The sequence below is a fragment of the Sciurus carolinensis genome, chromosome 11 (assembly GCF_902686445.1).
Source record: "Sciurus carolinensis chromosome 11, mSciCar1.2, whole genome shotgun sequence".
NCBI lineage: Eukaryota > Metazoa > Chordata > Mammalia > Rodentia > Sciuridae > Sciurus > Sciurus carolinensis.
The window spans coordinates 122,145,913-122,172,282 of record NC_062223.1 but is presented as its reverse complement, the minus strand read 5'-3'; the positions used below and the strand labels follow the sequence as shown (position 1 = coordinate 122,172,282).

The following is a 26,370-nucleotide window of genomic DNA, read 5'->3' as shown; positions in this document are numbered from 1 at the left end:
ACTTTCAGCCTCCAGAACCATGACCAAAATAGTCCTCTATTCTTTCTAAATTACCTGGTTATAGGTATTTTGTCATAGCAACAGAAAAACAGATTACAACAGTTATTCACTTCAATTTTCATGCCAACACACCCAAATCACTTTTACCAAGATGTATTTGGTCCCTGGTCAAAACTCAGCTCTCCATAGCAAGTAGATTAATGGTTTCTAGGGCAGGTGAGATGTGGGGTGGGAGAATTGAGGGTGCTAGCTAAAGGATACAGCTTAGTTTGTAAAGTGAAGAAATGTTTTTAAATTGCAGACATATATGAGTATACTAAAGACCAATGACTTAAAAACTGTTTTTTCCACCTTAGGAATTGAACCCAGTGTCTCACGCATGCTCTAGGCAAATATGCTACCACTGAGATAGACTCCCAGCCCCAAATTCAACACTTTAAATAGGTGAATTGTATGGTATGTAAATTAAAAGAAATAGGTGAATTGTATGGTATGTAAATTAAAACTCAATAAAGCTATTTTTAAAAACTCAGCTCTATACTCATCTCCTCCAGGAAAATTTCTCAGTAAATTCCACTTCGAACAGTAGAGAAAAGGGAATTATCCACTCACTCATCACCAATTTATTCATCCACAAATATCTATGGATCCCCATGAAAGGCCAGGTACAGTGAAGACAGGGAAGACATAAAGATGGACAAGAGTGCACTTGGAGTGTTCGAATGTCATACTTCTGGGTCCTGGGATCCCCTCACCATGCAAACTTTACCATATTCTCCACTTCTTCCTAGGGTTGAAGAAGAAGGGGATCCTCTAGTACTCTTTGTATTTAAAGCTCTGTGTGGTTAAAATTCATAATCTATGGCCCTCTCGGTCCCTTGCCTTATCCCTCATCCCAAATGAATTCCATGTCAAGCCTCAAAGGTGTTTTTCTCCATTGCAAAAAGGTAGATTTGGGGTGGGGAATGTGACGAGGTATGCTAATCCTCCTTAATCCAAGCCAGAGCAGAACCATTTTCTAATCTTATTTCCAAGTCACGTTACATGCAAGGAGACCCAGCTGCTGTTCTGGGACACGTGAGTACGTAACCTCATACTATTAGGCAAGCATCTACTCCATGTGAGAGACTCGCAGAATAATGACAAGCCTTTAACCTTGACCAGCAAGAGGAAGTTTACAAAACATTTTCCCCTGTATTACTCTTGTGACCTCCCATTAACCCACACATATTTCCTTCCAAAGATCAAGGTGAACTTGCCAAGGTAAACTGAGGTATCCAAGGTTCCACAGTGAAACAAAGACATAATTAGGTGTAAGCCCAAGTCTTCTGACTTTAAGCCTGACGCTCTCTGCCCTCTAAATGCCAATTCCTTCTCAGGTAATCTTGGTGGGTATTACAGGCACCTATTCACTTGATGGTTACCTTTCTTTCTAAGAAGGTTTTTGTTTTAGACATAATCCAGATAGATTCCAACAGAGACAGGATAGCAGTGGTTGAGAGTAGAGATCTGAATTAGATGAATTTAGGTTTGAATCCAGAGCCGGTCTTTTTCAATGCACCCAGATTTAAAATTAAAATTCGCCTACCCAGGCACCCTGACGCACACCTGCAATCCCAGCAACCTGGGAGGTCAAGGTAGGAGGATCACAAGTTCAAGGCCAGCCTGGGCAACTGAGCAAGACCCTATCTCAAAATAAAAAATAAAAAGGACTAGGGGTGTAATTCAGTGGTAGAGTGTCCCTGGGTTTAATTCCCAATAACACACATACACACAAAAAAAACTGCATCTATACTGAACACGTACAAACTTTTTTCTTGTCACTATTTTCTAAATAACTCAGTACAGCAACCATTTAGGTAGCATTTACATTTTTTAAGTGATAAAGTAACTTAGAGATGATTTAAAGTATAAAGAAGGATGTGCCTGGGTTATATGCAAATACTATGCCATTTTATACAAGGGACTTAGTATCCTCATGAAGTCAAGGAATGAACCCACTGTAGATACTAAGGGAGAACTGCAAACATATTTTCTTCTAATCCAACAAACCACTACTTAAAAGGCTTTCTTCAGCTAAGGAGGTAAAAATCTTTCCTGATTTTTAAGGGTATGATCCCCACTCCCACAAAAATGAAGATTCCACCACACCCTTAAATAACACTCAAAACAAGGAACACCTTCCTTAAATCTAATCAGATTCACCCTCACCCCCAGCCCAGCCAGCAATGCAAGACTCTTTTTTCCATATTTTGTCCTCAGTACACATGGCAGAATCTTAAGATCAAAACAGTCTCTTTTAGAGACTCTTACATTTGAGGGGAAAGCCAACAAACTCTCAGTTCAAGATTTGCTCCTGCCAACCTCATCCCATTTTTCTCTACTTTCTGGAAAGAGGTAGCAGAATGTCATACCAGAACAGAAAGATGTACCAGACAGAAAGACTGTTAACCCCAAGGTCGACAGAAAGACCCAGAAAAAAGCTCTACACTTGCATCAGTCGGGAAAACCATGTTTGGTCATTAAAACAAAACAGAAACTCTGGAAGGCTTAGAATGTTCATATTCTGCCTAACCCTAACCACTCCTCAGAGTCCCCTTCGGACACATGGCTCACCTGTTCCTTTTGCCTTTCCCCATGTTGTTCCCTTAGCCCATCGTGTGCAACTATGCTCATACTTCCCCTGTTATTTCCTTCTACCTATCTCTGTTTGGCATGATTTGAATCTCTTTCTCCCAGAAGTCTTTCTCTACTGCTCCAGGGTTCTCTTTTCTTATATAATCAGTACCACAAGGTATAGGATACGTCTTCCAGGGACTCCGTCTTTTCTTTTCTTTTTTACTTTAATTTTTATTTTTACAGGCTGCATTTTGATTCATTGTACACAAATGGGGTACAACTTTTCATTTCTATGGTTGTACACAATGTAGATTCACACCATTCATGTAGTCATACATAGACATAGGGGAATACTATCTTTCTTCCCCCACCCACTCCCACCCCATTTTCCTCTACACCATCCAAAGTTCCTTTATTCTTCTCTCCCCACCCCACCTCATTATATATCATCATCTACTTATCAGAGAAAACATTCAGCCTTTGTTTTTTTGGGCTTGGCGTATTTCACTTAGTATGATAGTCTCCAACTTCATCCATTTATCAGCAAATACCATAATTTTATTCTTCTTTATGGCTGGGACTCTGTCTTTTCTATAGAGTGAAACTCACAAATCTTAATTTGGTATGAGTGTTCTACTAATCTCCTTCTCAATTCCACATCCTTCACTCTACCCAGCCCCCCAACACACACACTCCTCTCAACATCACTACAATTAGCTGATGCCAAACTGAGCTTATAAAAACACTCAGTAAATACTTGTTAAATTAAACTGAATGAGCCAAGGGCGGTGGTACATGCCCTGTAATCCCAGCAGCCCAGGAGTTTGGGGAAGGAAAATGGCAGGTTCAAAACCAGCCTTAGCAATTTAGTTGGCCCTAAATAACTTAGCAAGACCCTGACAATAAAAATTTAAAAAGTCAAAAAAATTAAAAGGGCTGGGGATGTGGCTCAGTGGTTAAGCACCCCTGAATTCAATGCCCAGTATCCCCCAAAATAAAATACAATAAAATTAATGAAAGTGAACAGATGGAGTAAAGGAATCCCTTTAAGTGGTCAATGATTCAGTTACTTCACACAAGAGCACAAATCTCTGTTAGGAGTCAGAGCCCTAGAGTCCAGACTTAAATGAATAGGGTAGATGGTATCAATGAACCACAGAGGACTTTCCACCCCCCACAGGAAATGGACTTGGCTCAAATACAGTTGCCTGAAGCAGTTCTTGCCACCAAGGCCAAGTGGAGTTGCTCTATGGGTTTCACCAATTTTCCTGCGGTGGAAACAAACTCCGCAGCACCCCCATTGCTGCCCCACTCAGGTATCACTTTTACGCAGCAAAAAAGTAGCTGGCACAAACCACAGTGGTATGGAAATGTGACTCTGATGTAGTAGAAAATGTGACTCACTCAACATGAATACTCCACCTGTACACATATGGCCCTGTTTAAGGCAACCTAGTGTAGCCACATAAAAAATAAAAACTGAAATGTAGTTCAGCAATGGGCATGGACGAGCCATCTAACAACTCTCTGTAGCTTTCGGCCATCGGTACAATAGGAATCATCATAGTACCGCCAGAGTTTCTGTAAGGATACTTCCATTCACTCTACTGATTTATTCTTTTCTTTTCTTTTTTCTGGTACCGGGATTGAACCCAGGGGCACTTAACCACTGAGACACATACCCCCTTTTTTACTTTTTATTTTGAGACACAGCATCGCTAAATTGCTGAGGCCTATTTTAAAATTTGCGATCCTCCTGCCTCAGCCTCCCGGGCTATGGAATTACAGGCGTGCGCCACTGTACCCGGCCTGTATGGCTAAAATCTGGAGACACATGGTGCCCTCACATAATAAGAGTTCAATAAATACTAGCTGCTGCTTTTTTATTATTTATTTTGCTGTGGAGATCGAAGGAGATGGAATGCAGCAGGAAACCTCCTGTCAACATATCATATAACATGAAGCCCCTGGCTGGGGAAATGGGTGACGAGTGTGGAAAGTAGAAGTTCAGTAGCCCTGATACCCGGCGCTGCGCCTTAAGCCTACTCTGGTAACAGGCTCCTGCTTCAGTCCTGGAAGTTTCCACCAGGATGCCCTGGGGCCGTGGACGGCTCTGGGGAGGGGCGGGAAGGCAGGGCGGAACAGCGACGTACCTGCTTTCACTGCACTCCTTCCGCTCCCTCACCCTCAGCCACTTGCGGAGAAGGAAGCGCTTTCGGCGCGGGGAAGCACTGGGTGTTGAGCAGTTGGACCACGGGGTGTCCTCGTCGCTGGAGGGCGTAATCTCGATGGACGGCAGCTGCAGGAACTCTTTGCCAGGAGCCAAGACAACCGGCAGGTCCTGCGCTAGCCCGGCCTCCAGGCTCTGCTCCTGCACGTTCTTCATCCGGCGCATCTTGAAGCGCCGGCGGCGGAGCGTAGGGGTGGACGAGCTGGACCAGACCGGACTGCCCTCCGACGCGCCCTGCGTCTCGGGCACCTGCAGGGCGGGCAACTGCAGGTTCTCCATCATGTTGGCCGCCGGCATCGGGGTCCGTGGCCTCCGCGTTTCTTCCACGCCCTCGGCCAGCAGCCTTGTTCGCGTCTCCTGATCGCTGCTTCCCACCCCGGCCCCTCGGCACACTGTCCCCTCTCACGTTAGGAAACGCTCGCGTCTCTAGCTGCTAGAAGAGCAAGTTCCTTTTCCTGGAGCGCGGCGGGGAAGGGACGCGAGGCGAAGCGGCGCGGCGCGGCCGGTAGTCTTTAACTTTTCGGAGCGCGCGTCCTCCCGGCCGTCCGCCGCCGGCGAGGCGACCCGGGCGCGGCGGGGACCGCCTGCTAGCCACCCGGCCGCCCTCCTGGGGCTTCCCTCGCGCGCGCTTGTTTGTCTTCCACTGCGATCTCTCGCTTGCTTGCGTCTTTGCCTTAGCGAGACTCCGCAGCCCGGGGCCCCAGGGGGCGGCGCAGCAAACTCTCAGCGGTTTGCGTTCAGCAGACCAGGTTGGGGAACCGGCTTGACGCTGCAGGGAAGTAGAGAGCAGGAGGAAGAGGCAGTAGTAGGAGGGGAGGGGAAAAGAGAGAAAGAGAGGAAGCGAAACACTGGATAAAAACAAAAAAGGAGGCGGAGGAGCAGGGGACTAGCGGGGGACGGAGGCGGGGTGGGATTGCTATCCTGAAAGGGTATGCTGAAGCAGCGACAGCAGTGTAACTGTACACGGAATCCCTTGGGGAGGGATCTACCTCCCAGTAAAGGCTGCTCCAATCAGCCTAATGAAATAGGAGCACGGACCAAACTTTCTCAGAGCGATGATTGGCCAGGCAGTACCCATTAGCAAACTGCATTTTTCTGGGGGAGAGGGTCAAAGCGGAGGTAATAGGTGTATCAGTCCCCACTCTCTAGGGCCACCCAAGATACCGGGTTGAGGGAAAACTGGGGACTTTTCAACTGAATCTCTGCTCCTAAGAAAGGTGCTTGCTTTGAGTTATTTGGGGTGCCGTTGAGACACAGGAAGACCTTACATAGTCACTGGGACAAAGTAAGATTCTTGAAGGCTGCTTCCAAAATGATGAGCTGAGAAGAAAGGACAGTTCTGTGACATGAGCTGAGGACACCAGACATGACATACCAAGGAAAGACAGACAATAGGACACACAGGACCAGTAAGGAAGAGACTGAATCCTGTACAATCTGCAAATACCATGAACCCATCCCCAGGAAAGAATAAAAGAGAGGAGGGCAAACAAAACAAGGCAATGTATCCAACAGAGCCCCAAGAGTCAGGTGCACCCCTTTCCATTCCTGGCACTGTTAGCATTCTGCTTCAGTCTGCTAGTGTCATAGACTGGGTCACAAAGTCTAGTGTGTCCCCCAGGTCCCAGAAACCTAGAAGAGATCCTAGTCCTGGTGGCGTCCAAAGATGTGTTGAACCACTTCCTCCCCAGACCTGGGTATCAACCTAAGAGATGGACCTTGGAAGGGATCCACCCTGTCGGGGGTTTTCCTCTGCTGGACAGAATCCAATCAGCCCAGCTGCTACAAGAGAAGCTGCAGCACCCTTCCCTTTCCTCCCCAGCAGGGCAGTTGCCTCTTCAGTACAAATAGACCCAGAGAGACCCCAAAGACTACACAGAATTCACAACTGAATCCAACCTCTTCTCTTCCCTCTCTGTGGATACAGTTTCCATTTGGAAGTCAATGCCTAGAGCCAGGATAAAAGTTACATTTCATAAGTGTCCCAAAGCTGAGGAGAAATTACATATCTAAAAAGACCACAAGAATTTATTGCAGCAACAACAACAAAAAACTATATCCCTGCAGGTCAGCAAAACATCAAGGGTGACACAGACAGCTGGCCATGGGTCCATCATATCCTGCAATGACACATGGGGCAGCTTAAAGCATCCTGACATTGTATAACCTATGAGAGGCTGTGAAACGCAAGGAAGTGCGTCTTACTCAAGGAGACACTGCAGCTGAAAAGCCAGGGCCAGGTCCACCTAAAAATGACTCCCTCCCCCCCCCCCCAACATGGGCTTCTGTTTCTGACTCTTCACATCCGGCCATTGGCTCTCAGGGATGATTTGGTATCACTCTATTTTAACTCCTGGACACAGCGTGGTAAGGAGAAACCCCTTTCCATCAGGTGTCAGGGCTGGCAAGGAGTAGGACACCTCTTCCGGTGCCGGGACATTGAGGAAGCTATGCTGCCACTCCAAACTTCAGGATCCGGAGCTAGGCCAAGTTCCACATAGTTCACCACTGCCTTGGATTTCCTCCAAAGGAGGAGCACTTTGCAGAGGGTCTGACAACTTCCCAATTCCAGAAAGCTGCCTGTTAGATGGACTGTTGAAGTAAGAGACCAGGGTCACTAGTGTGTAAGGGAACAAAGGAAGTCAGAATACCACCATTCATTTGGAAACCAAATTCATTTGGAGAGAGAGAGAAAAAAAAAAATTTAGAGAAAGGAAGAAGGGTTAATAAAGGGTACAGTCCCCTTTATGTTTGTAGGTTGTGCTCTGAATTTAAACACATGCCTGTCAAAAGGAAGAAGAGCCACCAGTTCCTTTTTCCCACATACTTCAGCGAATTTTTTTTTTACCCAACAATAGATTCTGGACCCCAAATCCTGTGAGATTTAATTTAACCCTTGGGCACAGGACTTACATTTCACCTGGCCTGAGAGAAAACCTCCTCCAAACCAAATCTAAAAAGGTCTCACTTGATTTGGAAGCAGATACCCAGAGCACATCTCTTCCCTAACACTGTCCTTAGGGGTACATAGCTCAGTGGTAGCCCAGCCTGCTCCAGGCCCTGAGTTCAATCTCCAACACTCTGAAACATAAAAATAAAAACAAACCCTAATAGTGTCCTTGCTCACTTCAACCTGCAGTCCCTTCATCCCTTCTAGCCATCACCTTTTGTTTTGTTTTGTTTTTGTGGTGCTGGGGATTGAGCCCAGGGCCTTGTGCATGCAAAGCACACACTGTACCCACTGAGCTATATCCCCAGCCAACACTATCAAAACATACCTCAGAAAGGTAATAATGATTCACTGCTTTGAAACATGGAATGCCTCCAACTGTGAACCATCATCACTTGAAAACTGGAAGCATGTTGAGGACAAACTAATTTTTCCTTCCTCTGAGTATCTATAGAATCCTATGCTTTTATTTGTATGTGACCGTCATGATTTTAGAAGGGCTCTTCTACATCACTTTGCCTCTTTCCAGGGGCCCTCGCAGTGAGGAAGAACAGAACTTATCCTTCTCACTTTACAATTGATAAAAGTGAAACAGAGAGATGCAGTAATTTATCCAAGGTCAGTGATAAATGACAATGACTCATCAAGGACAAGACCAGAACTTGAACCTGGGCCTTCTGAAGTCAGTGTAGAGGCCACCAAATTACATCAAATGCATTAGCTCTGGAAAGCAGTATGAATAGCACCAGAATTGTACTAACTGGCTTCAGTTGGGTACATTATGAAATTACAAGTAGCTGTTAATTCCAACAGTAGTTTCACATGCAGGGAAATGGAAGCACAATGCTTTGAAAAACAATGGCCCAGTGCAGATGGTATCAGATGCCAGGGCCAAAGAGTTTCCAGGACCCTCTTCAAGAACCTTAGCATTCATTTGTCAGGTCCCTCTACCCCCACCCTCCATTTTTCCCCTCTTCCATATTTGGTTCTCAGTGACTCCATGGCTCTCTGGGAAACTGACCTCACCTTGCCACCTGTCCCTCAAACAGGTAGTGGTCAGACCAACCCAGGCCCCCATCCCCCAATCCACAGCTGGCCCTCTGACTTTAAATGAAAGGAGCTCATATTACCAAGCAACTGTTGTTTATTCTCAGCTGCACAAGCTCCCTTTTCCTACCGACACAAGACACCCAACACCTGTCTATTACTTCTGGAGACCCGTAGAGAAATAGTCCATTATTTAGTCGATACTTTCGGCAGAGAACTTAATTGAAAAATAGCAACTTCAAGGTCAATTTTCTCTGGGGTGCACATCCAAGTGGGTGTGAGGTGGAAGATGTAGGCCCCACAAACCCACCATCCTACCTATCCCAGGATACCAAGGGCAGGAAATTCTCAAGAACACAAGGGTGTCCCCTTTGGCACTATTGCTGCAAGACAAAGAGTTCCCACCTCAAATCTGGACACAGAGTTTGTCCTGCACAGCATTCAGAATGGCCAAAGGAAAGTACTAGGCTTTGGACACAAGTGGGATTGTGGCTCGCAGGAAAGTTTGAAATATGGAAGATGCTATTAGAACAATGGGCAGATATTAATCTCTAGCTCTGTCTATTGCTGAACAATAGAAATGAGTTTGTGTAGAGGGATGGGGGGAGTTCAGGTCAGATGCTAAACTTTTACCAAGGGTAAGGCCAGTTAAGGACTGGAATGCCTTACCAAGCCTGGTTAGAGAGTGGCTTTCTCTTTAAAGGTAACTGGAGCCTCATTAGAAGCAACGGAAGAAAAGAGATTATCTCTTAAAGGCCCATCCTTATCCTACTGTTCTGTGTCTGTCTCTAAGGCCCAGATTCTCATTAAGGTAAAAGCAATTCACTTATGCCTAACAAAGTCAGTCTGAAATGACCATCACTGGCTTCAGGGATTTTGATCACAGATACTAAACACCTCTCAGAAACCCACTAATGGCTTTAATATCTTGCACAGGGAGCTAGAAATACAGTGATCGAAATCACTAGTGTAGCGATGAAGCAAGGGACTAGGGGTGGAGGGTATGGGGACAGGAGAAGGAATTGGAGAGAATAACTTAAACCCCACCCATGGCCTCTCTTCTCCCTTTCACTAATCCCCCCTTCATTTTACCAGAAAGCAGCTAGCCACTTAAGATGGGTCAGAGGAAATTGCACTGGATTCATGTGGTTAGAGAAGGAGGGTAGAGTAGGAGGCTGACGCTGGCTAAACACAATCTAAATAAAATCACAGTTGACCAGCCACCATGTCCTGCTTCTATTGTCTGAAGAAAAAGGAGAAAATGCTTCAAAACCTTGATGGAGAGTTAGTTCCAAGAACACAGCCTGGGAGAGGGCGACTGTCAGCCTTGGGGAATGCCCAAGGTCAGCAGAGGCTTGCTTCCACTAGCCTTCACAGGAGCCAGGGTGAGCAATGACGTCACCTCAGGAGAAGGACTGCCACCCGATAAGCCCTCCTGGTTTCATAGCTCATTAAAAGGCTTAGGAGTCAGAGCATGTTTTGCGCAACATTTGGCTACCTTTGTTCTTGATACCAGAATACCAAGGCACAAGCAGACATTATCTCTTGTCCTCTAAATCTTGCAAGGACAATTTTTATGCAAACCAGGACTGGAAAAGACTTCTGCAGTCACCCCATCCATCCTTGGCCAATCAACCCATGCTCTAGCTACCCAAGTCACATTCCTCAGAAGCATCATGGAATATATCAGCCTATTAACCAGTTATTAAGAGCACAGGCCCAAAGTCAAGCTAGCAGAGCTTCTATCACCTTCTCTCAGACAGGGTGTCTCCATCTCCTCATCTGTAAAATCAAGATCCTAAATAGCATCTCTCTCCTGAAGTGGCTGTAAGAATTTAGAACCATGTAGGCCATTTAGATCAGAACTTAACACATAGTAAGTGCTCTATAAATGTTAGCATTTACTGTGCCTATTTACATTTCCTTTATTTTAACCTTGTTAGGAAACAGGACTGTTTATGTTGATTTTCAATTCAGTTCAATTCTACAAGTAGTTGTTAAGCTAGACCATTCTATAAGGTTCCTAACTGAGTAAGCGCTGGAGCACAGCAAGATAAATAAGATGCACTTTGTGCATCAGAGCACACAGTCTATCCAGGCAGGATTAATTAAGTGCAAAAGAGATGTGAGTAGAAAGATTGATAGATTTTAACTAGAGGGAAAGAGATGGTCCAGGCAAGCCCTATCAAGGAACTGGCATTTAAGACATAAAGCATGAATCTCAATAGGAAAGAATAGGGCAGTAAAAGTTTGAGTGAAGGCACAGAGGAGTGAATACTCAGTTTCTGAAAATAAGGAAAAATGTCAGAGTATATGGAAGGACATAGTAGAAGATGAGGTAGAAAAAACAAGGGACAGATTGTGGTGAATGTTATCCTTCAGATAAAGGGATGATATTCAAGTTGATTTTGATTTTGATTTTTGTTCTGGGAGGGTGACTTTATTGACCTGTATTTGGGGAACATTAGCTCTGGTGACAGCCTGAAATATGTACAGGAAGAGCAAAGGGAAAAAGTACATAGACCAATCAGGAGACTAACATTCAATCCACCAGTATTTTTGGAATATTGATCATATGAATGGCAAATAGTTCAGGTAAGAGATGGGGAAAATTTGAAATAGGGCAATAAAAAATGCAGACTGAGAAGAGATGGGTGAGGAAAATGGGATCCATGTGAAGATCTGTTCAGAGAGATAGAATGGAAGAAAACCAAGGGGAAGTAATGATTCAGAAGTCAAGAAAAGAAAGGAACCAGAATTTATTGCCTGGTTACAGCAGGACAGGCAGCATGCTAAGTGCTTCATGCTCTAAATCCCATTTGACTCTCCCGAGAACTGTTATCAAAAGCAGAATAATAAGAATAATGAGAGGGCTGGGGATATGGCTCAGTTGGTAGAGTGCTTGCCTCGCAAGCACAAGGCCCTGGGTTCGATCCCCAGCACCGCAAAATAATAATAATAATAATAATAATGAGAGATTTTACAAGGTGACTTGCCCAAGTTCATATAGCTAGGAAGTGGAAGATATGCATCAAATGGGCTTCTCTACTTTAAACTCATGCATTCTCCATTGTACCATATTTCTATGAGACAAATTATATTGAATGCTATAATGAAGTCAGGTAGGAGGAAGACTGAGACAATTCCATTAGATTTTATAATTAAGTCATTGATGACCTCTGAGACAACAATTTCAGTGGAGTGGCAAGAGGAGAAATGAGATTGCTATAGGTTAAAGAGTAAACAGGGAAGGAATAAATGGAAGTCTGCAAGATTAGCCTACACCTTCCAGAAATTAGGCAGTGAACAGAGTCAGAAACATCTATTCATTCTCAAATAGTTTTGAGCATCATTTTGTGTTAAATACTTTTCTAGGGCCCAGAGTTAGATTGTGAAAAGCAAAAAGCCAAGTGTTGAGAGGGAGAGAGAGAGAGAGAGAGAGAGAGAGAGAGAGAGAGAGAAAGAGAGAGAGAGAGAGAGGGAGAGGGAGAGGGAGAGAGAGGGAGAGAGAGAGAGGGAGAAGGAGAAGGAAAAAGAAAGAGGAAGGAAGAGCCCAATCAAGGGAACAATTGAGGTATAGAATAAGATGTTTTTTCCCCTTTTAATTTGTGTGTGTATGTGTTTTATTGTTGGTAGATGTTACATTTCAGAGGAACAAAATGTAACTGCATGATTATGCCATTTAAAATGGAGTTCTGCCTATACCTGCTAAGAAAATTGAAGCTTGGTGGTGTACCTGGTAATCTAACAAATCAATCAAAAAGTATTTAATATTCCCAGATTCAAAGCATACCATAATTCTCGGTACTATAAAGAGTTTCTAAAAAGTTTATGTAAAATTATTCTCTTCTTGAAAATACGTTTTGAATGCTTATCACAGATAACTGTGGCCTCAGTTGCTTCAAATTTGGGGGAAGGGAGGAAGGAGCAGAAAACCGATTGAAGAACTACAACTTGGTAGCAAAATCTACCTCAGTAGAAATGTGTACCAAATGCTGTGTGCATACAGGGGAGAAAGACCCTGATCCAGAGAATTTTATAGCAGAGACAGTACCTAGTCACAGTTTGAAGGTTGGTAGAGAAGTTTTCCATGTAGACCTAGGGAACATGTTTCCAACAGAGAAGCTGCACGTGAAAAGTCAATGAGATATGAAAGAGAGTGTGGCAAGTTCTTGGATTTACTGAAAGAACAGTTTGCATGGAGCATAATGAACATTCAAGTGGGCAAGGGTTGAGGGGGAGATATTATGTTACTATAAATCTTCCCTGGTTCATTCATTTAACATTTATTTGTTGTGCACACTGTTCTAGGTGCTATAAAACAGGGGTGCACAAAAGCAAGTTTTGGCTTTGGAGGAATTCACAATGTAGCGATCTCAGAATTGCAGAATGGCAGAACAGATTTCCAAGATCTGGTTCAACCATCACTTTATCTCCATTGTTCATTTTTGGTTTACAGATTAGAAAACAGAGGCACAGGGAAGCTACACAGTTTTACTGAAATCACATATCAAAAAGGTGGCACTTCACAGATGGTAAAGGACTTTTCATACCAAGACCAAGACAATCAGAGTTGGAAGTTTAATTCACTCAAGAGAACTCTCATGCTCTAGCGAATGATTCCTTTTAAATGTTAAAGCAGCCAACCCAGGATTTTCTGATAGGAATGCTGGCGATTCCACTGTCCCTCAATCAGAAAACAGTAGCCACCTTCTGTAGACAAGCAAGTCAAGATTCACAGTACTTTACACGTTTGAGCCAGTGCGCTCCAACCACTTCCAGGGTTCAGCAGAACAATGGGTGATAACTTCATATCCTAAGATACAATGCTGAAATCATGAAAGTGAAACTAGAAACAGTTGCCAAGCTTGTTCAGAAGGGATACAATTACTATACTGGCCACCCACCAAGGATATTAGCCTTTACCTACTATGCCAAGCAAAAAACTGGAATTGCTTTGTTATGATACAGAAAGAAGCAGAAGAAGGTGCGGCTCCTTGGAGGATTTTCATTGGTGGCCCCTGTAATCCAGCCCTGGTCAACTATTCCCACTGTACCCTGAAGTCATTTATCTTTCTGCAAGCAAACATCTGGAGGGAGTAATTGTAAATAATTAATTCCTATACAATTCTACAGTTGGCTTTAACTCTTACCTCAATGAAAGTCACACTGTTGGATGTTCCCACTTTTCAGGGATAGTTGGTTTGCACCTACACTGGCTGCACTCTGCCCCAGAACTGTCCTGAGGGCTAAAGCTCCTGTTTATATCGCCCTACCTCTCTCCTAGAGCTAAGATTCAGGACCACTATGCCCACACCATCGTGCCTTGATCCAGTAACTCTATGATATTTTACATACTCTGAAATTGAGATTTGAGGACTGGTTATGGTAGGTGATTCCTAAAGTCTTGTAACTCTCAGAGTCTACAAACTAGAAAGCTCTACTTTGCTTGAAGCGCTCTTGATATCTAAAATCAAGATTTAAAAATATGTAAGTCTACAAAAATGCTTTATATAAGGCAAATAATTTATTTTACCAAAGATTTATTAAAAATAGATTGTTTCATTGCATGCATGATTTTTTTTTTTTTTTTTTTTTTTTTTTTTTTTTTTTTTTTTGTACTGGGGATTGAACCTAGGGGCACTCTACACTGAGCTATATTGTCAGATCTTTTTATTTTACTTTGAGACACTAAATTGCCCAGGCTGGCCTGGAACTTACAATCCTCCTGTCTCTATACCTCCCAAGTCACTAGGATTACACTAGGATTACACCACATCCAGCTACACGCATGAAATTTTATTCAATTAATAAACTTGAATAAGGAACATTCTATGAGGAAGCCATCTATTGAGTAGAGTGTCCAAATAGACATTAAATACACTGCTGGATACAGAGTGACCTTGTTTTTCTGTGTTTCCAGGAAAAGAAAGAGCTTCATTTCCTATGCCCTCTTAACACTCCTTGGATGGGTAAGCAGGTACATCTGGAAGACACTAATTCTGTCTGAAGATTGAGGATTTTTATGACAAACAGACTTTCCTTAGGTGATAGAATTATAGGTCTGGGAGAAACATGAAACATTTAATCCAATGCCCATCCTTCTTCCACCCTATTTCACCTGGATTCACAATGGGAAACTGAGGTGTTGGTGAGATAAACCTGGGACCAAGGTCACAAAGTTGGAACTGGAACGGCCATATGTCAATCAAACATCTTTTGGTCAAACTCTATCTGAGCACCTTCCAGTATCATTTTGGAAGTAGTATCTTGACCTCAAAGAACAATTTAAAAACAAATTGTACTGAGGAGCCCTAACCCTTCCTGTTTTTGAACAGACACATTTTGTTTGCAACCAATTCCCTCATAAGCCCTTACAGAGCAAGAAGCTAATCAAACATGAATACCTGGCTAGAACTAATCCCAACGTGTGAACATTCAGATTTGCACAAAAGATAAAATAGAATGTTTATTTGCTTTTGGAAAGGTCTTTTTGCTTTACATATATAGACCTTCTTAATGTGAGAAACTTCCCTACAGCATTTTAAATATTACTTGATTTATATACAACCTTACAAGAACAACACTACTGATCAAAGTTCATCTGTAAATAACCAACTTGCATTCTCCTACCCTGTTGGTTTAAAGTAGATTTAGGTCAACTAAGACCTGGACCAAATGAAAAAATCCACTTCAATCAGGCATAGATTAGAAATGTTTCCATGTCTTAAAACTTTCGAAGTCAATCTATTTTTTCTTAAGCCTTATTCTAGTTCTATGAGTTAAATGTCATTTTTTCCCCTCATTTTAGAGATGAGGACACAAAGACTCAGAGAAATTAAGAACTTTAAACCTCAAGATGTGATTCAAACCCAGTTATTTTTAATCCAAGATCCATGTTTTATCTACTCCACAGTTAATTTATTTTGACTTTCTGTAAATTATGTATTTTCAGCCATCATTCAAACTGGTTTTCCCTATCATTTTTTTCGTAAACATTTATTTGATTTGCAATTTGGCAAAAAAATTAATATTTGGGGTTAGAGAATTATTTTCATGTTTCAGTCAGTCAGCTTCTATTAGTTCCCTAACTAAAATTCACCACAAAGTGAAACCAATTTCTTTGGGAGTTCATACTGAATTCTAAATATTTTTAAGAGATACTATCTTGAATATCTAGCAGAACATCCTTTCCAGAAATAATAGAAAGAAATACCATTTGGGGGCACGTTCAGACCACATTAACAGCTTCTCATTTGTCATTAATAACATAGGTATAGCCCTAATTCCTAATTTTTGCCCAAGTGTCTCAAGTACTTCTTACCTGTTAAGAAGCCTACCTGTAGCTCCGAGGCAAGTCAGCAGGGCTAAAAATCCTAATGCTTCAAGGATCCTACTATTGAGGATTAGAGATCCAAGTCTCCAAGCAGTGATTTCTAAATAACCGGAGGAAACTACTGGTCTTTTGCAAATGATCAGTCAGAGGCTCTGCTGAGGTAGTGTTTATAAAATGGGGCTTGCCACCATTTGCTGAAATAGTAGCTCAATAAACACTAAAAGATCTTTAAAAGTGGCTTCTCTGTGTTTCCAATTTGACTTCCATAGGTAGTTAACTTCTTTCCAGAATGTAGTCAGGCAAAGGCTTAAATCATGTTCTGCTGAGCAAAGTCTCCCTTCTTGAAGGTGGCTCACGTGATCTCATTCCATGCGAGTTTGCCACCCATGCAGAGCCTTGGACCTTGGACCTCAGAACCAAGACATTAAGTTCCATCCCATCGTAATCTCTCCAGACTCAAAGAACAACCAATCAGCACTTGTCACTCCTGCATGTCCTTCAGGCAGAGGGCACCTCGAATACTAAAAGTAGAGACCACTGCCCCACCTCTCCCTCACATACACTCTCTCACACACGGGCACACAAACAAACAAGGAAATTGCCCCACTATCTTCAGGAACCATATACTATTCATCTAAACGGAAATGATGAGTTGCCATCTACCGAGGTGGTGACGTCAGGAATGATCCTGTGGGGACATTCTCCCTATGAGGTTGAAACCAGACGCCCTCAATCACTTCTAGGCTCAAAGTTCTAAAGCATTCGTCAGGTTCAAATCTATGCCTGCTCTTGCTCTTCCAGTTGTCATTTTTTGACACCTTCCCCTTTCTTGTCTCCTTTAAGAATAGCTTCAAAATTCATTTACATCTATCATTACTAGTACAAAATAGTCTCAAATCAGTTTACCCATACCTGTTTCAACTCATTATTTCCCTATTATTAATTATTATTATTTTGTGGTGCTGGGGATGGAATCCAGGGCCTCATCTGTTCTCAGCAAGCATTCACCACTGAGCAACACCACAGCCCTGTATCATAATGACTAGTGTGCATTTTCTACCTCCCCTCAGACTGTAACTGCCATCCAGGAAAGATTTGTGTTCCATTCATCATCTGTCATCCTGTTATTGAGCTCACTGCTCCATCCCCAGCATTTACATTTATGTTCAGTTAATGTCTGTGAATGAAGAAATGATGGTGGGGGCAGCGAGGCCAGGAGCTGAGTTGGGAGGATTGATGAGGCATTCAGTGCAATTAGTTTCCCTGCCTCAAACTCTCTAGAGATTGTTCTTCTACCACAAGGCTCTTCTGGAGACACAAAAATTAAAGACTATTGTCCATCTTGGCTCTGCAGTTTCCCTAGGGGGCAGCTCTGACTGTGGTCACACTCAGCCTCCATCACATAGGAGATCTCAGGAAGGAACCTGGGGCCACAATGCACTTTGCCCAGAACATTCATTCCTGATTAACTCAAGACTCGGGTTTCTCAGGTAAGGGTGTTTGGACTATGAATCTCTGGGGATCACTTAAAGGAAGGAATTCGAATGGATTTGGAAATAGCTGTTTGTCTTTTAACTCATTAGGAAACACTTTGAATTGGAGTTCAATCAATCGCCTCTTTCTCCTATGAGTAAGGGCCTCAGTCTACCTTCACTGAGACATGAAATTTCATCCAACTCTCTTTCAAAAGTCTCTAGATGTACAACTCCCCCAACTTCCCCTTGGAAACCTCAAGAGACCTGCATTCTGGTGCTGGTCAACTCTTCAGATAATAACCACCCTCTTTCATAGTTCCCAGTTCAAAGGGAAGTGACCAGAAGACCAACATTAGGCCATTATTTAATCCCTCCTAGATGTCTGGTCATTCCATTTGAGTTTCCAAGTAGGAAAGTGCCTTTGAGGGCATCTTCTAGATTAAAAGACAGGCCACAGAGTGCCAAGTTCAGGGCCACTTTTTTGCCCTGTTTACTGTGGCACAAACAAAGGTGAAGCTTATCTATTAATTATGAAATAGCTGAGTCCCAAAACACATTGCTGTGCACTTTAAAAAGAAAGAAGCACCTTATTTTAGAATAGTTTGGGATTTACAGAAGTTACCACACATTTTTAAAGCCAGACTGCTTCTACTTCACCCTTCCTGTTACTGTTCTGCTGACAGTGCCCTCTCATGCCCTACCTCAGGACTACAGCACATTGTCCAAATAACCGGTTTTGTATTTCGTTGGCACTAATGGGTAAGTGTTTGGCCCAGATTCCAGGAACAATCTGCTTGTTTTCTGAGAGGAAACGTCACAAAGAAGAACATGTGTACACAGATTCTCCGCCAAGGGTGGGAAGATCATTTTGTTTAAATTAGACTAATACCCAAATGTACTCGTAGTAAGAGTAACTAATATTTACTACACACTTACTAGGAATCAGACATTGTCTCTTCATCCTTAAACCAAACCAGTGTGTTAGTGGTCTCTCCCATTTTCAAAGGAGGAAAAAAAAAAAAAAAAACAATAAAAGAGAGAGAGAGAGACTTGGAAATGTCATCTAAAGACACACAGCCAATTGGCACCTGGGCCAAGGTTCAATCTAGATAATCTGGCTCCACAGTTTAGGATGCCGCGTGATCAGCTCGGCCTCCTCCAGGGTGGAGTGTCTCCCTCTTTAATGCCAACATCTCTGTCCTAACCTGGTGCCTGACTTGCTAACTTCGTTACTCCCTTACAGTGAGAATGGTTCGGTCATTTCATTACCGTCTTCATCACGGTCAATGGAAATTAAAAGATGGCATTTTGGTTTTCTATTCAAGTGGTGAACTTCCTGTGCACTTATACTGCACAATAATTGCATGTGCCTGCACAAAATACCATCTGCAGTCTTAATATCCATCATATGATCTGTTTGAAATAAAGGTAAATACAGTATATACAGATGAATATGCCAGACTTCTGAATTCCCAAGGCTGGCAGGCATAATTGCATCTTCTTGACATTTGTAGGGTGCTTTCCAATTATAGTAAGTTTATAATATTCATTTATTTCCTCCTTTATAGAAGGCTTAGTGACTGGCAATGAAATAAAAGGGTTCTAGAATTAGAATATCTGGTTCAAATCCTGGATCACCACTTATTAGAAAGTTAATTAGTCTCTCAGTTGCTTCAGTTAACCCATGTGAAAAATCAGATTCATAATAAAAGTACCCGTCTCAAGGACTTGGGAGAGATTAACGAGATAATACACATAAAGCACTTATCCCAGTCTCTCCCACATAGAAAAATTCATGGTTGCCTCATCTTTATGTATGCAGTTGTGAGCACATGTATCATACATTTATCACTAGGGTAAAAAGGTATGCAGCATCCACACACCATAGAGCAATATAAAAATCCACCTTTTCCACAAAATGTCACACGGGCTGCATACATGAAATCCAATTATTATTTCAGTAGTTCCTCTCTCTCTCTCTCATACACACACACACACACACACACACACACACACAAACACACAAGGTGGATAAAGACTGAGGTCAAGTTAATAACTTAAAATACAGATTTATTTATTTTAAGGCCCATGGACAAAGGGGAAGGTGGCAAATGGTAACAACTGGTACAATTACGATCATTATTGTTATCATTATTATTATCACAGAATGAATAGGGCTTGTCAGCATCTCAGATTTCTGCATCTCAGATTTTGCCTTTTGTAAAGGAACTAGAGAATGCTTCATTGCTCCCTTACAATGGGAGTGGTTTTGCCATTCAATTATCATCTCCATCACACTCAATAGAAGTTAAAAGATGGCATTCTGGTCTCCTATTTGAGCGGGTGATCTTTCTATGCCTTTCATTACAGGAGAAGCAACTGGTAAAGCTAATGCAATGTACTGTAACTAATGCTTTGGAAATGCCCAAAGCACAACAAACCTAATCCACTTTGAAGACTAACTGTATTCAGCATGCTCGTTTTATATGAAGCTATATATTATAGTAAAATCAGCTCTAGGGGAAAATCCTCTTTGAACCAGAGCTAAGCCATTTTTATTTATTTCTAAGTCTTATAAGAGCCTGATGCAATCAAAAAAACAAATAAATCTCAATATTAAGATCTAATTTAACCCTTGGTTGAACTACAATAATAGCATACATGTGGATTTTGCACATAGGCTAAGTTTGTGTACATGACATCTAGAATTTCTATGATGTGGGTGAATCAAAGCTACTAATAATTTTGTTTGTTTTTGTTTTTGTAGGACTGAGGATTGAACCCAGGGGTGCTCTACAACTGAGCTATATCCCCAGACTTTTTTATTTGTTTATTTATATTTAAATTTTGAGACAGGATCTTGCTAGTTTGCCCAGGCTGGCCTCAAACTTGCAATCCTCCTACCTCAGCCTCCTAAGTCACTCGTATTACATGTGTGCACCATCACACCTGGCTATAAATATTTTTTTAATCACACACATGCAATTCCACTTCTTTGCTGTTTTAAGACTTCTACTTCTAAAGGTTTCTTACATGTTGTATTTTCTTAACTCGTTTGTTTACATTTTTCTGTAGTTCAAATGGAGAAACATGTTCTTTCCCATCATGACATATGTATTAGTAAACACTTCCTTACAGGTAGAGCTCAGCTTCTGTATCTGTTGCGTGTTTTTAAACTTCCCTAGCATCTGGGTCAAAGCTCTTTGCATACTGCAGGCACCTGACTTTTCAATCTCTTATAGTTGCAGTCCAGTGATTTGAGAGAGACTGCCCCTCCACTTGACCATGGTAGGTTTCTTCTGGGTCTATCATAGGTGGTTCACAGCCCTCTTTCACCTTCATCTTGCAAATCATAAGGATGCTCTTATGCACCAAATTTCAACTTGTTCTTCTGATTGGCATGCATATGCCTGATGATGAGTTGACCTGGGAGAGTTTTTGTTTTGTTTTGTTTTGTTTTTTTCCAGTGCTGGGAATTGAACCCAGGATTGATTGCATATCAGGCAAGCGTTCTTTCACTGAGCTATACTCCCAACTCATAAAAAAAAAAAAAAAAAAAAAAAATTTATTTTGGCGCACCAGGGATTGAACCCAGGGATACTTAACCGCTGAGCCACATCCCAAGCCCTTTTTATTTATTTATTTTTATTTTGATATAGGGTCTCACTAAGTTACTTAGGGCTTCACTAAATTGCTGAGGCTGCCTTTGAACTTGTGATCCTGCTGCCTCAGCCTCCCAAGTCACTGGGATTACAGGTGTGCGCCATCATGCCTGGCTAAAATATTTTCAATACACATAGAATTATAGAAATAAGCAATCAGTGGTTTAGAAAAGAGCATCTTAGAACCTAGTAACATTTATTTACCTAAAAGATTTCCTGGTGGAAGACTCAGTGGTGAGTGCGCCCCAATCAGGTTGACTTGACCAAGACCTAACTGATCCTGCAGGACCCTGATAATACACAGTTTCATCCCAAGACCAAGTGGGCCTCGGCACCTCAACTGACCAGAAGTCTCGAAGCCATCCTTGAACCTTGAGCAAGCCCTGAACTTCTAATAAATGGAACCTTAAGGATGGGCAAACTGCTTCCCTAAGCAGGCCATTCTGAACGAGTTTGGTAATGAATTACCTTTTGAAAAGTATGCATGTTGGGTTATAAAATCTTTGAAAGAATAGTAATGTTGCAGAGAGGTTAAACCCCAAGAATCTGGAATGGGGCAGAATTCCAACCCTGCTCTGCCACTCACTTATTGAGTGACTTAAAGGGGCTTTTTCATTACTGTAATTGTAGTTTGCATGTCCACTCATTTATCTTTACAAATTTATTAAGCAATTATCATGAGCCAGACACTGTTCTGTTTTGAAATTTATCCCTGGTGGTGTACTTGTAGTCCCAGATACTCAGGAGGCTGAAGCAGGAGGATCACAAGTTTGAGGCCAGCCTCAGTAACTTAGGGAAACTGTCATCAAGAGAGAGGGATAGCTGCACTGCTGTTAGGGGATCTGGGCTGCAGCTGCCACTGCAGGGACTAGCAGAGAGTTGGCTCCTGGGCCTTGTGGAGGCCTTGAACTGTAACTCTGCAGCCTCGACTCTCAGAGCCTAGATGGAGTCTTGGAAGAACTCCATCTAGTTGTTTCTGCTGTGTCTCACTGGGAGCCTGGGGCAAAGAAGTCTCCCCTTCTCCCCAAAGCCTTGTCTTCAGTCTCCTTATTCCTCTACTTCTTTCTCTTCTTCTCATTAAGATTCCCCTCTACAATTCCCCCCCACCTCTTCTTTTGCTTCTATAAGCTCCTTTTCCCTTGTTCCCAAACCTTCTGTCTCCTAGGATCCTGGCCTTCATAACTGTCCAGCCTCTACCCCATGCCCCTCCCTGAGCTGATAGCATGAGACACGTCTGGCAGGGGTCGCAGAGGGAAAGGCTACAGGGCTAAATGGAGAACCTATTTTTAAATCTGATCTTGTGGCTGAGTAATTTCAACTCTACCACACTTTGAGCTCATAGGAACTGAAGGAGGGAAAGTCATGACTCTATTATTGGCTGCAAAAGGAACGTGGACAGAGAACACTCACTGTACCTTTGGGGAAAGAACGAGGTAAAGGTCTCTTACTTTTGGCTGTTTGCTATGTTGTCAGGGTGGTTGTTATTGTTGTTGTTTTCCCTCCCATCCCCCATACTTTCAGGCACCTAAGTCACCTTGAAAGTCAGAACAAGGCTTACCCTCATTTTGTACAGGTATATAGCAGGAAGCCTTGCTAGCTGCAGGCAAAAGTCCAGAGTTGCAAGCTGGCTGGTTTCCTAAGTTAGCCAAAGGTAATTAACTTGTGTTATGGTAACTTAGTACCAAGGGGGCTGGACAATGCATGCATTTAAAAAGACAGAGACAAATAAACAATTGACAACAGTGATCTCTTTCTCAGAAACTCCTGTCTAGGTGTCAGCAGGGTAGGGCAGGCAAAACAGATAAAAGCAGAAGAATCCCAGCTGAGGAATGCAAGCGCTGGGGTATTTCAGGATCAGATGAGACAATGGAGACCCAGCTACTAAAGTGAAACCCTTTGGAATAGAAACACTGCTGCATATACTAACAATGTAACTCTTCTATCTCTCCAGTACGGGAAATAGGACAGGTGTAATGTTACTTTATAGATAAGAAAAGAGGATCAGAGAAGTTATACGACTTGCATGAGCCCCATAGTAAGAAGCAAAGGCAGGATTTCCAGCCAGGTGTGCCCTTCGAAAATTACCATAATTATCCAAAAGCTTGTTCAGCACTTATGCGGTGAGACAATGACAGTGTTGAGGACTCAGATCTTCTTTATTCCAATTCAAATGTCTTTATTTTTGCCTTTAAATGCCTAGGTAACCAAACTGGGTAATGAAATTTCCTTTCCTCTAGCTCTTGGTAATAATTCCTCTAATCAGTCCTGCCTCTGGACAAATAACAATAAAATTACTCAGAGGGAAGCTTTACAGACCAGCTCAGGGTGTGTCCTATTGCATCTCATCTTCTGAAACAATAAATATGGCAATTTATCTGGAGGGTGGAAGGAGTGTTCTACTTTCAGCAGGGCTGGCTTTTGTCTTCAGAGGTCTAGTTTAGGAAAACTCAAGAATCTAACAATTAACAGATCGAGCCTGCATTAGTGTTAGGAGGCAGGGCTGTCCTGTGGGAACCAAATTCAGTGCAACTTACAGATCATCTAGACCATCCTTCTGGGGCTCCTATATCTCCTGGAGAATCTCACTTACTTCTGGGTGCTCACTACCATTAGTGTCTTAGCTCATAGGTAAGGCAAACACTTTCTCCCTCAGCTACAGACAATGCTCCCTGACTTGAGAGCTGTAGGAGAGGGGGCTCCCCAAATTTCTCCTCATCTCATTATGCTATTTTTTTTCTTTTGCAGCACTGGGGATTGAACCCAGGGGCAGTCTACTCCTGAGGTATATCCCCAACCTTTTTTATTTTTTATTTTGAGATGGTTGCTAAATTGCCAAGAATGGCCTGGAACTTAAGATCCTCCTGCTTCAGTCTCCCAAGTTGCCAGGATTATAGGCATAGACCACTGCTCCTTGCTCATTCTGCTGTTTTTGTTAGAAAGCATGAAGCTGTAACATGCCATCCAATTACACACTCATCTCATCCAAGTTACTGTGCAAACAAACAAACAAAAAATCTGATCCCTTGGTTGGACGATTATTCACTTTGGGATCCAATACTGCTATGATTTATTTTGTTTTTTAAAATGGTGAAAAAAAATAATATTTACAATTATCTAGTTGGACTCAGTTTAGATGATCCCAATTTTGTTGGTAACGTTAAGAGCAAAAAAATAAGGAGCCAGTGAAACATCTGCTTTCCTCCCTCCATAGGGCCTGTCCAGAGCCTTGACCTTGGCTACATCAATGCCATAGAGTTTCTTTATAGCCTATTTGCTTGTTGACCTTGACATACATCATGAGCACAAGTGTGATGTCACCTTCTTTCCTTCAAGGCTGACTCAGAGGTCAAGGAGAATTAAAGGTGGCATAGTGGTTAAACTTCTTTCCCTTGGGGTGCTCTTCTTGGAGTGTTTAGGCTGCCTCTAGCCACAGTGTCTTAAGCCACCAGAAGGTAGATGTCTTCTGCTCTGTGTGGCTGTGGATGCTTGCAGCACTGCCCTCTCGTCCTTCAAAGCCTTGTTTCTCACTTTGGCGTTGGGAGAGGCAGGAGCTTCCTTCTTCACTTTTGGTACCATCTTTGTGAAGGGCCCAATACTATTTATTTATGTATTTATTTCTTGGTTCTGGTGACTGAACCCAGGGGTGCTTAACCACATCACCAGCCCTTTTTATATTTTATTTTGAGACAGGGTCTCGCTGAGTTGCTTAGGATCTCGCTAAGTTGCTGAGGCTGGCTTTGACCTGTGATCCTCCTGCCTCAGCCTCCTGAGCCGCTGGGATTACAGGTGTGCACCACCTCACCTGGCTTTCCAATACTGGTTTTAATATAAGTGAGGCTTTGGTCTACATGAAATAAAAAGTAGCAAGGGGAGCTCTCAGTCATGCAAACAGACAAGTAATTGTAACGACACAGCAAAGGGGCCATTTGAATCCCAATTGATTTTCTGTGCCAGTAAAATGTGCCAAATTACTATTTCCTTCTATTTCACTTAGTTTTCTATTGGGTGACAGTCTTAGCAGCAGAGAGGCACTGGGAAAACTTTAACCCAGAAAGGTTGATCCATTCCTCCCAGTTTACTCAGCAAAACAGTAACTCCTGGTTTAGGATTGACCATGAAACTAGGGTTAGCCTCCCACCGATGTTCCAAGTTTGGCCAAAATACCAAAGGCATCAAAAGGCCACTTCCCTGAATTCTATTCATCAAGATCCATGTTCTCTCATTTGAAATTGTCAAGATTATGATTCTAACTCCTAAAACTTTCACTTCACTATAAGAAAACAATCTTATCACCTGGGATTCAGCACCATGTGGAGCCGCTTTAGGGGGCAACAAACCATTTGCCTGTTGACTGTGGGAAAACCTAGACTGAGTCCCCAGAGAGCAGAGGCTTTGCCTCGTTGAAAGTTATGTTCACAAAACCTAGGTCAGAGCTTGGTACACAAATGGCCCAAAACCTAGGTCACAGCTTGGTACACAAATGGCCCTTGATACTTACTGAGTCAATTAATATACCTGCTAGATGAGAAAGATGGCTCCTGTTAATTTGCTTATTTTTCTGGTGTCCTGGGGCTCTGACTGGGCCCAACATGATTTGAAAGGGTCATTAAACCAACTGTGTTGGCAAATGCCAAACTGTTAACTCCAGCAGAAAAGGTCCAACTCCTGGTGGTATGGAAAACAGGTTCTTACTGCCCTCTGGTGGCCAGGAAGATTTCGGACGCCAAAGTTCCACAGTGGCCCTGAGGCCTTCAATTCAAATACCCGGGAGCGAAGAGAGTCTGCCCGCTTCATTGACTTATCCCTTCCACCACAGGAAGGGCCTGTGGGCCAAAAATATGCTACCCCAGTCGCAAGGTCCTTGGAGGAGTCCTCTCACCCCTTTCCTGAGAGATGAGTATGTCTAGAAGTTAAAAGCAAACCCTTTTAAAGTGAATTACCATCCAGTGAATGGTCTGTGCTCTTAAGAGCTCTTCAAAAAAAAAAAAAAAATCAAAGAAAATAATTTTCAGTTTGGAATGTTTAGACTTTGGCACTGACTTATTTGGGAT

The 26,370-nt window shown here is 42.6% G+C and overlaps 1 protein-coding gene across 14 annotated transcripts in view; it reads right to left on the bottom strand.

Moving 5' to 3' along the window:
* Gramd1b (GRAM domain containing 1B) overlaps positions 1-26,370 on the bottom strand; it is a 237,336-nt gene that overhangs the window by 165,603 nt on the left and 45,363 nt on the right. For 4 of the 14 annotated variants that reach the window (XM_047515674.1, XM_047515675.1, XM_047515677.1 and 1 more), the window contains exon 1: positions 4,773-5,724. The exons of 1 other annotated variant lie outside the window; for it this stretch is intronic. In XM_047515674.1, coding sequence (XP_047371630.1) covers positions 4,773-5,146 — 374 coding nt within the window. In that variant the 5' untranslated portion in view covers positions 5,147-5,724. Of the gene's footprint in view, positions 1-600; positions 788-4,772; positions 5,738-26,370 lie in introns of those variants that run through there. 9 more of the 14 variants (XM_047515681.1, XM_047515682.1, XM_047515679.1 and 6 more) reach the window with 4 other exon arrangements.